Source organism: Natator depressus, chromosome 10 (genome assembly GCF_965152275.1).
Source record: "Natator depressus isolate rNatDep1 chromosome 10, rNatDep2.hap1, whole genome shotgun sequence".
Lineage (NCBI taxonomy): Eukaryota > Metazoa > Chordata > Testudines > Cheloniidae > Natator > Natator depressus.
In genome coordinates this window covers 45,891,602-45,905,035 of record NC_134243.1, presented here as the reverse complement: position 1 = coordinate 45,905,035, position 13,434 = coordinate 45,891,602, and the positions used below count along the sequence as shown (strand labels likewise).

Genomic DNA, 13,434 nt, shown 5'->3' with positions numbered 1-13,434 from the left:
CTGACAGTTAGCGGCCCCTTATCAGATTTCAGCTGCTGAGCCGGAGGCAGCCTAACTGGCATGTGCGCACACTTTCCCAGTGACCACAATCCTACTATAGTGACCAAGCCTCCAACCATTTTAAGTTTCAGGGGAAGGGGGCTACTACATCCCAGTGCCAAGTGCACTCCCATCCCAGTCGAGGTCCCATGGAAATTTACTGCTCCTCATATTAAGATCAAATAAAGTCCCACTGTTCAACTGCTACTGACACAGCTGGGTCCAATAGATTTGCTATTCCCCATTTCTCTGCCAGATGTTGAACAGCTTTGCAACTGGTGGGGTTTCCACCCCTACGACCTTTGGACTAACAAGCAGAGGTGGGAGATGAACTCTTCTTCACCAGTCAAAGTGGACACATGAATACGTTTGAAAGAAATGCAAAGGAATGAAGGAAGCGGAACAGACATACAGCCACAACTAGGCTTAGCTGGGCAACAGGGATTGTGGCAGAGGGTCTGGAATGCATGCCAAACAGTTCTGCCTTTTTGTATTTGCCTATGTACCTGTAAGGCCCTCATCACCACAGTATCCAAATGGCTAGGTTTTGAGTTGCTTGAACACAGCAAGAGTCATTAATCACTTGATTAGAAACAGGCTGCCAAGTCAGCTAGGAAGCCAGAGAGCCCAGAGCATCCGCAATGACTAGGAAGTACCAATATAAAGAAGATCTTTGGGAGGAAAGGATTTGGAACACTAATATCCGGGTTATGGGACAATAGATTAACTCTTCACAAAATCTAAATGCTCATGGCCAGGTAGGAGTGAACTTTACATCCTCAATTCTGCATTCCAGGGAGAAGCTTAATAGGGAGTCCTTAAATTGGTTATTTTAAGAGAAGACTGATGTCAGATTGGCATATTATACGGAGGGATACAAAGCAAACTATGTGGAAACACATTCACACCAATTAAGAGGAGTTATTCTCCCCAACTCCAATCAGTAAATATTTAAAGTTCTTAACAATTAGTTACCTTAACTCTGGATAAGTTTAAAACAAAGTCTTCTAGAGTCCAGCAACAAACAAACTTCCACTCTAATTTCCTATTAATTATAGGTAGAACTGGTAGCACTACTATGCGAATACTCAAAACTTCCCATTGTAAGACCCCGTTTTCACTTGCTTATAACTTTTTAACCTTTGATGTTATCCATGCTGGGTGTTTGCCTCAAGCTATTTTTTTTTTTTTTTTTTTTTTTTTTTTTAAAAAACACAGTTTCAGGCTGTTCCAAGATTAGGGAAAAAACACATTTTGCCAGTATTAAAAGTTAATGTTTCCCTGCTTTGGAGCAGGGGACTTAATATTTGGCAGGGGGTCTCTCATGTCACAGCTGTGCCTTTTATCAGCCGCAGGAAAATTTGGCCAAGTTAGAAGTCTCTGAAAAATCTCTGCTCGGGAAAGACTTGTCCAAGTTTGGCAGCTAAATTCTCCAACGAGCAGGACTTTCCCAGCAAGTGCTCCTCCCCGTTACCAGGATCCACTGTGATGCCGAGCACAGACGTATATGAACACACATGCACAAGGGGTCCGAATTAAGGTTGAATGGGTGATTTTCATTCTGGAATTTCCTAACGTGAGTGACTAACTCTGCAACCTTAATGAGACGAATGATGGTGCAGTGGCTAGGCTGTTAGCTTGGGACAAGAAAGATCCAGGTTCAATTTCCTGCTTTGCTACAAATTCCTTGTGTGATTTGGGGGTTAAACTAGATGACCCTTGCGGTCCCTTCTAGCCCTATGATTCTATTAATATCATATACAGCGTGATCCTTCCCTCCTTAAGTGCTCAAGGCCCCTACAAAAGAATGCAATATAAATAAAAGCATATACAACTAACACACAAACAAGTAATCAATAATGGGGAGAACAGTTAGTAAATGATGTGCCCTGCTTCACACCTATCCATCATTTTACACAGGAAACCACAGTTCTCAGCTCCTTAAATCAGATCAACTGGCCAAAATAAGTAGCCAATTCAGAGATTGAAATAAATCCTGAAGTCAGCTTTATACAGTTCAGGGTCCAGGTAGCATAGAACAGAGGTTTGTTAATTTAATTCAGAACATCCACGTGTTTTATTCTTTATTTGCCCACGAATCATCTCTCCTGAGAGCAATGACTGGGAACTCTTCTTTCTGGAGTAGCATGCTGAGGGAGATTTCTTCACTGTGGAACTTCTGCTTTCATGCTAGGAGACACATCTGCTCTAAAATCACTTACTCTGTCTGCTTAACATTGACAATAGGAGTGGAGAGTTTACACCCAATTTAGAGAATTACATTATTTTATTCAGAAAACAAGATATCCTTGCAGGAGCAAAAGAAACTTGTGAAGTTGAGAAAGGGCAGATGGAGGGGGTATATCTTGGACATGTGTATGATAAGCACCAGTGTTGCCTATAGATAGAAGAATCCATCAGTAAATGCTTTTGTCAATACCATGTATTTGCCATAACTATTTCCATATCTAAAAGGAAAAAATTAAAACCACATGCTCAGGCTTACAAAGTCCCTCCTATGTATATGCACATCAAAAACAGAATGGCCAACCCACCTGGGAAAACCAAGGTCACGCAGTAACCTTGACCAGAATTAGCAGAGTTGTACAATCAGAGAGGGTTTATGAGATCTTCACAAAGGCAGTACTTTAAATGAACAAAACAGCCTTCCTTCAAAAGGAGCCTTTTCCGATGTGCTAATACATGCAATCTCTTAGGCTGCCTCAGAGTGTTACACCACAATATTCGGTTAGTTCTCTTCCACACACAGTCATTTCTCCAGAGTAACTTCTTGCAAAACACTAGTGATAATCCCAATAGGATAGCTGCATTATACTAGAACACCTCCAAGAAGTTTTGATGGCAACATGGTGAAAACAGGGTGGGAGGGGAAGAAGAGAGAGGAGTGTCGTGAGGAAGACCATCACTGTGTACCTAATGCAAAGTCTGTGACTGCATCAGTATGACCAACTGGGTTGGGTTCCTTAGCACTTACCTACACTAAACGTGGACACACCCAGTGTAAGGCATGCACTAAGAGGATTCTGAAAAAGGTAAAATATACTTCAGAGTGCTATCCGAGTATATTTCATTGGTCAGTGAAACAAAATTCCAACAGATCCAAGAGGAAAGCATAATGAGATCAATCATGCAGTGAAAGTGGACCCTGAAGATGCTAAAGATTTCATACTAGAGGACATTCAGGAAATGACTAAATGGGTGGAGGGATAGCTCAGTGGTTTGAGCATTGGCCTGCTAAATCCAGCGTTGAGAGCTCAATCCTTGAGGGGGCCATTTAGGGATCCTGGGCAAAAATTGGGGATTGGTCCTGCTTGAGCAGGGGGTTAGACTAGATGACCTCCTGAGGTCCCTTCCAACCCTGATATTGTATGATTCTATGAAGTGCAGAACAAAGGCCCACAGAAATAACTATTTCTTTTATTGGACCAGTTTCTGTTCGTGGGGGAGAGAGAAGCTTCTGAGCCACATAGAGCTCTTCTTCAGGACCCGAAGAAGAGTTCTGTGTGGCTCAGAAGTGTGCTTCTCTCACTAACAGAATTTAGTCCAATAAAAGATATTACCTCACCCACCTTGTGTCTCTCGTATCCTGGGACTGACTCAGCTATAACTACACTACACACACATCTCTTTTGCCAGCCTTTTCTACGCCTCCATCTCCTCCCCTCTTAAGTAAAAGAGGAGGAATTGTAGGTGGTGCAGTGTTGTAGGTGTTTGCAGTTCTCTGGAGAACTGTTTTTCGGATACATTTTAAGTTGCAAGTGTGTTTCAGAGGGGTTAGGTCTAAAACCTACTGCTTTGTGGATGTTTATCCATGCCACAATACTTCTACACAATTTGCTAGGATTATCATTCTCTGCTAAGGACTGAGATGCACTAGCAAAACTATGTGAGAAGGCTTGCTCAGTGCCATACTTAGCTGTATATGAACATTCACATCCCTAAAATTCTCTCCTTTTGCAGCAGAGCTGGAAGTCAAGCCCTTCCCAACCTTTCACCCTCCCACAGTGAAGGGAGGTGGAAGATGCAGTCTAGAAGGGGAGAGTGCGAGGGCGGTGCAGCAACTTAAAGCAAGGTAAAGATAAGGGCTTGTCTGTATGGGACATTCGTGCACGGCAGGTCAGTGCCTGACTTTACAGTGCATGCTTGCTGCACAGTAATGTCCCACATGGACACTTCGAAACACAAATGTATCCAAGAGCACTATGGAACTTTTAGTGTGCTGTAGCAGTGTCCACGCAGGATGCTACTGTGCAGTAAGCTAGTGCACTGTAGATTTACACCCAGGCTTGCCATGCACTAATGTCTCATGTGGACGAGCCCCCCAAGTCAGTAGACTGGTCACATTGTTGAGCCAGTTCAAAGTTTATTCTGCACAACAGTCACCCGGACTGTCTGGACCCCTTCCATGGGTCACAGCTATGGAGAGAACAATTCACTTAAATACATACCCAAAAAAATCTCCCAACAAAGGAAGAGTTACAGCTTTCCCCTCATTTCCCTCTTCCATCATTACTGCAACTGAAGGGCCATTTTATCACTTGCAGCTGGAGTATTCTGTGACAACCTGCTGTGCTCGGAGGCTGATGAGACCTGCACATTTGATCTGCATTAAGCCCATTTCATGGCTTCACATTCTAGGTACATTCCAAGCAGCGGCACTAAGGGCCAAGTCTTTTCATGCTCAGAGCTCTTCAGTAGCTCCTGTGAAATCTGCTATTTGTTTTTCACATCAGGCCTCCAGCATCAACGTTAGTTACCAGTCTGCTGTCATCCCCCTGCCACCAACACCAAACAAGGGCCAGCATTATCCAGAGTCTCTGTAATAGGGCAGGAAAATCCCCATCATTATACCAATGATACTGACAAAAAGAGCTGCATTCACTCCCACTTGGTTTTGAGGTATAAATTAACTGGACACTGACACACACACGGATGGACAGGGACAGAAACACAGCAGTTTGTTCTCAGCTCCCAGGTGCATTAAAGCCTCAGTTTGTCAGTCTCTTTCTGGTGGACTCTTTCTGAACAAGGTGTTTATATTTAATGAGAAAGGAGACTGATTTGTGTTAGGTGGGAGCGCAGAGGGGAAAAAAGAAGTAATAATAATAATCTGTGTGTTCACTCTGCTGTGAGAGTGACTAAATGTTAGGAGCATGCCAGAGTCCATCAGCATGCGTAGAAATATGTGCATGTTTGCCAGATATGCACCAACAGGTGACTGCTCCTACTGCTGCTGTTAGCAGTACTGAAGGCATCACAGGAAAATACTAGGGTGACAACTCACTGTCAGCAGGACACCAATCTGAGAACCTGAACTCCACAGTCTCTCTCAACTGACTTTTTAGGGAGCTGCCACAGGAGCAATGGCTCCCAGGCAAATACCACTCCAGCCATATGACTCGCAATCTAGCTTGTTCTGCATAGCAGCAGTAAACGGATGTCAGCTGTAGGAGTTATCAGAAACATTGGAAACAGCACTCTAGAATTTAACTCCCACTATGGGTAGTGCTCTTAACATATCCTCTTAAATATCGTTCTGGAAAACAAGAGCTGCAAGAAAAGAAAAAAAACTGGCAATGTACAGCTGATTCAAAGCTATACTCCTACAACAGCCAGCTGGTGACTGGCTCAGCCTCTGCCCTGGGAACATGTTGCTGGTTAATAATTAAACAGTAATTGGAAGGAGGCAATGAGGTAGTGAGCAAATTTCTCTCAAGGTAACAAGAGGTTTTCATTGATGCCAGTCACACTCTTCTAGGACTATATTCTTGTTTCTTCACTTAGACTGAAACATGCAGCTCAAGATAACAGTCGTAAATACAAACTAATTAGGACTTCTTAAACCTTTGCCCATGGAGGACCCAGAATCAGTGAAACAGGGCTCAAGCTTTTAAAATGCCACAAGAGCAAATCCCCACACTGCTGGATGTGGAAGCCCTAGCAGTGTCAGAAAGGGTGTGGCATGTTACAGCCAAGTTGTGGAAGCCAAATGAGGTACAAACCATGCAGCAGATGTGCCCACAATTAGCTGGAACTCTGACTGCAATGGGGGCCACCCTTTCCCCCATCCTCATCATGTTTCAGCAAGCCTTTGAGATTTTCAAGAAAGGAACATGCCCCAGAAATACCATAGTGAAACATCAGACCAAGTGGAGGTGAGGCCCAAACTCCAGTGCAAGGCAGTTAAAGGGCAATTGGCTGCTCTTCAGCTTCAGAAGACAGATGTTTCCCACAATTCCTTACCAGATTTCCTGAGAAATAAGCTGGGTAGTGACCATTTCTATAAGAGCCCTAAGGAAAGCAAGATGGTTTCCTGGGTCTAATGCACTGTCAGTTATAGAACATTATACTATGACGGGAGTAAGCAAAGGGCAAGGTATTTCTCTCTTACATGTTAAATGCTCACTACAGCTGTTCCTAGAACCCAGCAGATTGAGACAGTGAAAGGACCAGAATGTGGTGTCGCACTTTTCATCTACAGAACTTCTTCACTGCCAGCCCATAGTCCTTTCGGCACGTCTAAAGAGCCCACTATCTTTCTGTTCCAATGACAGATCTGCCTAAAACATAACAGACAAATTGACCACAGTTGTCTAGCAAAGGAATGTTATTTCAACTTTCTTTGTGCTGCAAAAGAGGTATTAGGAGGGTCAGCCTGCCAATTTTTTACTAACCCCTGTGGGGGAAAAAACATTTGAAAGGAAAATTCATTTCAGCCTCAGATTTGTGATGGTTTGCCCCATATGACCAGGCAACAAAATGGCAGATGAAATTCAATGTTGATAAGTGCAAAGAAATGCACACTGGAAAACATAATCCCAACTATACATGCAAAATAATTGGGTCTAAATTAGCTGTTACCACTGAAAAAGAATCTTGGAGTCATTATGGATAATTCTCTGAAAGCATCTGCTCAATGTGCAGCAACATTCAAAAAAGCTAACAGAATGTTAAGAACCATTAGGAAAATGATAGATAAGAGAAAATATTATAATGCCTCTATATACATCCATGGTACACCCAGACCTTGAATACCACGTGCAGTTCTGGTTGCCCCATCTCAAAAAAAGATATTTGAATTGTAAAAAGGTACAAAGATGGGCAACTAAAATGATTAGGGGTATGGAAGAGCTTCCATATGAGGAGAGATAAAAAGATAGACTGTTCCTCTTGAAGAGAATACTAAGGGTAGGCATGATAGAGGTCTATAAAATCAAAAATGGTGTGGAGGAGAATAGGGAAGTGTTATTTACACCTTCACATGACTGACACCCCTGATTTGTGTGTTAAATTGATAGGCAGAAGGTTTAAGATAAACAGAAGGAAGTATTTCTTCACACAACACACAGTTAACCTGTGCAACTCATTGCCAGAGGATGTTGTGGAGACCAAAAGTATAACTGGTTTCAAAAAAATAATCTGATAAGTTTAGGGACGATAGGTCCATCAAGGGCTATTAGCCAAGATGGTCAGGGTCACAACCCCATGCTCTTGGTGTCTCTAAATCTCTGACTTGCAGAAGCTGAGACTGCATGACACAGGATAGATCACTTGATAATGCCCTGTTCTGTAATTCCCACTGAAGCATCTGGCACCAGCCACTATCTGAAGACAGGATACTGGGATAGATCAGAGGTGGGCAACCTACGGCCTGCGGGACCATGGGCGCGGCTGCATGCTCTGGTGCAGCTGCGCCGCCAGCCACTGGTGCTCCAGGCAGCGCAGTAAGGGGGTGGGGGTGTTGGATAGGGGTTGGGGCAGTCAGAGGGTGGGGAACAGGGGGGTTGAATGGGAGCAGGGGCAGTCAGGAAGGAGAGGAGGGGTTGGATGGGGCAGCAGGGGGCAGTCAGGGGCGGAGTGTTCGGGGGCAGTCAGGAAGGAGAGGGGAGGTTGGATGGGGCAGGGGTCACCAGGGGCAGACAGAGGACAGAGAGCAGGGGAGGGGTTGGGGGGATGGATGGGGCAGGGGTCACCAAGGGGCCATCAGGGGGTGAGAAGCTGGGGGGGTTGGAAAGGGGGTGGGAGCCGGGCCATGCCTGGCTATTTGGGGAGGCACAGCCTCCCCTAACCAGCCCTTCATACAATTTCAGAAACCCGATGTGGCCTTCAGGCCAAAAAGTTTGCCCACCCCTGGGATAGATGGTAGATTGTCTGACCCAGGATGGCCATTCTTATGTTCTTGTATCTGTAGGCATTTATTAATCATTCCTCTTCAACTGGTAGAACTATACTTAGAAAGATACCTATAAAATATTCTAGCGGAGCAACTCCACCCCCCTACTTCTGTCATGAGAAAAACCTCAAGTGGTTGATAGCAAAAAGAGCGTGACAGTTTCCTCTCAGCTGTGTTCCTGGGCTCAGCTGAACAGAATGATATGAAATAGAAATCCAGGTCTAAGAAATGCAGTGTGGTAACAAGAAAAGAGTGCTTTGTATCTCTTTTCCAAGCCCCCATATTGCAGATTCTAGGCATTAGCATGAACACCTACTTTATATGCAGATCCTGTCCAACAGAGTGGGTGTTCACACACATCTTCCATGATGTATAGCATGAAAATAAGACACCAGGGGCTTCTTGTGGGTGATCAGTGTCAACACAGCAGCTTATTCTGAGACAGGGTGTAGATTTGTGTGAATGTTTCAAAAATTGGTTTGTTGCAGGATAAGAAGCAGAAATCAATTGTTCCAAAATGGATCTTAGAGTCTGCTTTTTTTAGACAAGTGAAAGGAGGGTAGGGAAACTGGTCGTGTCCTTATAATCCAGGATTCAAGGACAGGACAGTTCTTTGCACAGCCCCTTTACTCTCAAAGCAAGTATCTCAGGTCATATTACTGTTCTCCCACCTGATCAGCAAGCTCAAGTGGCAGCTTCATTCTTTTGAGCCAGCTCCCAGGGCACTGTCCAATTTTATATTATCCAAATAAAGCAGATGGCTCACTCACCCCTCTTTTGCATAAAGATGAAGAGGTCATCCAGGAACTCCTTCCGTTCAGGGTCACTATCCAGTTCGTACAGCTGGGGAATTAAGAAAAATAACGGTATAACCCATGCTAGGGCAGACAGAGAGGGTAAGACCACCATATATTATACTGGGCCTCATGTGATGGTGGGACAACATGCTGCCACAGAGGTAGAGGCAAATCAGTTGTAGAGTTCTGGTCTCCTCCACTGACCAGGCTGAAGTGTAGCAAGCTGAGCCCCTTTGGCGGAATTGGGAACACTCTGTACTGATCTCCCGTGGATTGTTCAAGCATGGTGCAGACTGTGGTTTGGGAGGAAGCAGGGTTGAACTCTGCCAGAGGAGTGCTGCTATAATGCAGGGCTATTGGGAGGAAGGAATAGAAAAGAAGGGATTCCAAGGATCCAATCTGGGTCAAAGGAGAGAGAGAGAGAAACTACTGCAACAAACAGAAAACCAGAAAGGAAAGATGGGAAAGCCAAAAGAAATGTAAAACTCAGGTTATGTCTACACTAGAAATGCTATAGAGGTAAAGCGGTAGCACTGCAGCTGCGTCGCTGAAGCGTAGACACTTACGACAGCACCGGGAGGGGTTCTTCCATTGCTGTAGTAAATCCACTTCTCCAAGAGGCAGTAGGTCAACGGAAGACGCCTCGCAGTGTCTACACCAGGGCTTAGGTCAGTTTAATTACATGGCACAGGGCATGAAGTTATAGCTCTGAGCGATATAGTTAAGAAGACCTAACTCTATAGTGTAAACCAGCCCTCAGAGCACACTAGCTCCTCCAATTCACACCTTAAAGGCACAACGGAAATGCAACTTCTGACCTTGTTATTCCTTCCTTTGAGTTTTCCACTTATGTGACAATCCCTGAAATGCCTTGAAGGGAAAGGTGAAAGAAAAGATATAGATCTTTCAAATCGTGCTAACAAGTAATGCCTGGTGGGAGATGCTCCTCTGAAATCAGATGGAAAGTACTCTCACTCACCTTGGCAATCAGCCTAGAACCAATGTTCTGAAGACATTTTGGCAAAATGCCTTCGAGAGCCAGTGTTTCTGATTACATATTTCTGAAAAGTTTCATATAAGATTTATTCAGAAAACAAATTCTACTTCTTAGCATCACCCTCTGATATTTCAGAAAAGGCGAAGGCAGGAGAATCATGCAACTGTTCCACAGCGAATCCAATTTTCACCTCTGGCGGACACTGGGGGGATATACCGTGACTGGCTGAAAGACACAATGCCAGTACTGCTAGCAGAAATATTCACAAGGAACAAAAACTCCTGCATGTGGAACAGAAATGAAGTCCATGTAGTTGTGGAAATCATTTCTTCTGCTGGCCATAGGTGCTCTCTTAGGGAAGGATATCAATGGAAAAGCAAAGCCTCAATGAGATAAACGTGTCTGTCTCTCTCTCAAGACAGAGTTAGCTACTCAAAGTCTGTCTATTCCACAAGAAAATGGGTTTATTGGGTCATTTCCTCTGTTGCCTACCTCTTCTCACACACTGAGCTATTGGGAAGGAAATGCATCACTGGATTTGCATAGCAATTAGTTACACTCCTTCAAAAAGGGCTAGTTTAAATTAAATACATTGTTTATTTGTCTGACAGGACACAAACTGCTGACAGTTCAAAACTGCTAATCAGTTTCGGGAAGCTGAATCCTGTACTGCCAGCTGAAGAAGGATCCTGATCAAAAAAGTGTTAAATATCATAACTGACAACTAGGAGGCTTTACTGAAAGCTGCCTTTTAGCCATCAAAGGCAATAACATGGCCTAACCCAACCGGTCCCCAGACACAGAGGTTGCTAAGTGAATTTCAGTGTACACAGTCCCTACTTCACATTCCCACAAGCTGCAACAGAACAGTCTGGGATTAGCAATCCCTCGACAAAACAGAGGGGAGGAACATGCTGAAAGTTCTCTCTCCCAACCCCAGCTTCATACACAGTGAAATCCAACGATCAGACAGGCTTACCTTGGCAAAATCTCGAGAGATTTCTCTTCCTCGGCCTCCGTCAGCTTCTTCACTCCAAGTCAGACTTCCATTCTAAGGGAACAGAAACAAGAGGATGACTGGACTATGGGGAGAGGGCCCTTGCTCTATGGGTGGCAATTCTAGATAGTGAGTACACATACGGGGGAGGGCACTTCTGGTGTAGGGAGCACAGGGATGGAGAGAAGTATTTAAGCAGAGAATTGTGTCGTATTTTAATTAAGCTTCCAAGTATGAGGCCACAGAAGCTGGCTGGAAAATAGAAATCCCTTCCCACAAAAAATGTCCATGTTTTTTAAAATAAAATTTATTCTTAACTATATGAAAAAAGTCAAAAATGCAAAATTTTTTGCAGGACGGAACTTCCAGAGAAATCCCATTTGGGAGCCCCAAGGCAGAATTTTTCAGCTTGCAAGCTATCTGCCTGGAAGACTCCTGTCAATTTTACTTCCTAACTGCATGCCAGAAACTGGGTACCCCTGGTCCCCTCCAGCCAAGCTGCTGGAAAATTCCTGACCAGCTCTAATGGGCACATTATTCCACCTGTTAAACATCAGTGATCTAACATTTGAAGTGGGGGATCTCTTCATTCACTGTAGCCAGGTTCACTTCATTGTTCAAAGCCAAACAAGGAGCAAGTTCAAGAATGAAGCTTCTTACTGTCTGACCATCCTTACACAGGTGCATTTTTTTATGGTCTCTAGAGCCAATATTGAAAGCAGCAGGTGCCAAGCACACATTCTTGTCAACTTGATCATGTTGAGCCTCATCCTTTCTGTTAGCCATCTGACCGGCACTACCTTACTTCAGGATGGGAAAACATGCAGCCTGGCCTCCTCTAGTGTTCTGACATAAGCAGCTCTAAGGATAGGTCAAAGGGATGGGAAATAAGGGATAATAAGGTTGAGACCCTGCGCAGACCTCTCTGTACCAATCATGGCATGCACAAGCTTAGGGAACTGTTGTACTCGGATCTCCTACACAGAGATAGAAAGCTCAACTCTGTTGGATTAAGGCTTGCACTTCCCATTAGGCATTATAGGGACACCCATTATTGGGTCTATCTTGCTCAGCAAATCACGACAGAGAAATAGTTAGCAGAACTGAAAAATAGCAAAGGCAGATCTGGCTATTTCTCAGTTGTGGGAACAGAAGGGTGATAAAACATATTGTGTAGCCATCTTCAAACCACAAACACCACAGAACAACAGTAGCCACTGGTACAGACAGCCACCCAATCAAGTGCTCTGGTAAATTATAAGTGGTACCTGCCATTCTGGTTACAAATGCACTGCACCTTATCCGTTAGGAAGACACTGAATATGTGAAGAGATTTCAGAACAAAAATACATTTTAATTAGAGTTGCTCTAACATCTGAAATCTTGGAGTCATCTGGTAGTGATGCCAAGTGCTCTTCACCTTTGTAAAAGACAGGCAAAGCTACATTTTCTCTTTAAAAACAGCAGTGGGCTGCTCTAATGCCCGCTGATTTAGTTTGAGCCAGTAATTCCTGCTGGAAAGTCAATTATCCAGTGAGTCCCATCAGCTGAAAGATATTTAATTGGGGATTATTGCCACTTCTGTTATGTCAGCTGTTTATTCCAGCAGGTCAATTCCCCTCCCTCTCTAGGGAGAGGTCTGAAGACAGGTTTTGTTCACAGGAGGATTCATTTGGGTGTCCTTGGCTAACAGAGATTAAAAACACATATTTTTGCTAATTATGATAACATCCAGCTGCTCCTAACATCCTGCTGATAAGAAGCCAGAAAACTAAGAGCAACTAAAAACCTGGGTGAATAGTGAGAATAAAACACACATGCCAAGATCTTCAAAAGCGACTAGTGATTTGGAGTGCCCAAGCTGACATAACTTAAGGGAATCTGTTTTTCAGACAGTGTTAAGCATCCACCTTCTGAAAACAGACCCCATTTAAAGTTGGGTATATTAGAGTCAAAGCACCCAAATTCACTATAGGCACATTTTAAATACTTGGTCATACCTGCTGTACTCATTTTTCTCTTTTAAATACAGGAGGGGAGAGGGCGAGAGAACATGTATAAATTCCCCCAGGCAGAGAGGAAGTGTGAAAAGCAGATTAAACCACAAATATATTTTATACATAGCACACATTAGCCAACAACTCTCCACTGACAACAGTTTACAACCAGGAAGGAAGAAAAAAAAAAAGAAAACCCTACAGTGGGAAAACTGCATGGAGCATTAAAAACACATTCTTTATTTTAAAGAAAAATCTACTTTTCATTAATTTTAGAATTATGAAGTTTAAATTCTTTCATCAGAGACATCACCAAGGAGATCAAAACACAAAGTAGTAGTACTTATGTGCCCCTTAATCGCTAGATCTCAAAGCACTTCAAAAGGTGAGAAAGCATCACTACTTCTATGTTT

At 43.7% G+C, this 13,434-nt stretch overlaps 1 protein-coding gene across 1 annotated transcript in view; it reads right to left on the bottom strand.

The window, feature by feature from the left end:
• ARID3B (AT-rich interaction domain 3B) overlaps positions 1-13,434 on the bottom strand; it is a 46,594-nt gene that overhangs the window by 20,934 nt on the left and 12,226 nt on the right. Inside the window, exons 3-4 of the mRNA XM_074965976.1 lie at positions 11,007-11,078; positions 9,004-9,076 (exon numbers count right to left, since the gene is read on the bottom strand). Coding sequence (XP_074822077.1) covers positions 9,004-9,076; positions 11,007-11,078 — 145 coding nt within the window. The remainder of the gene's footprint in view (positions 1-9,003; positions 9,077-11,006; positions 11,079-13,434) is intronic.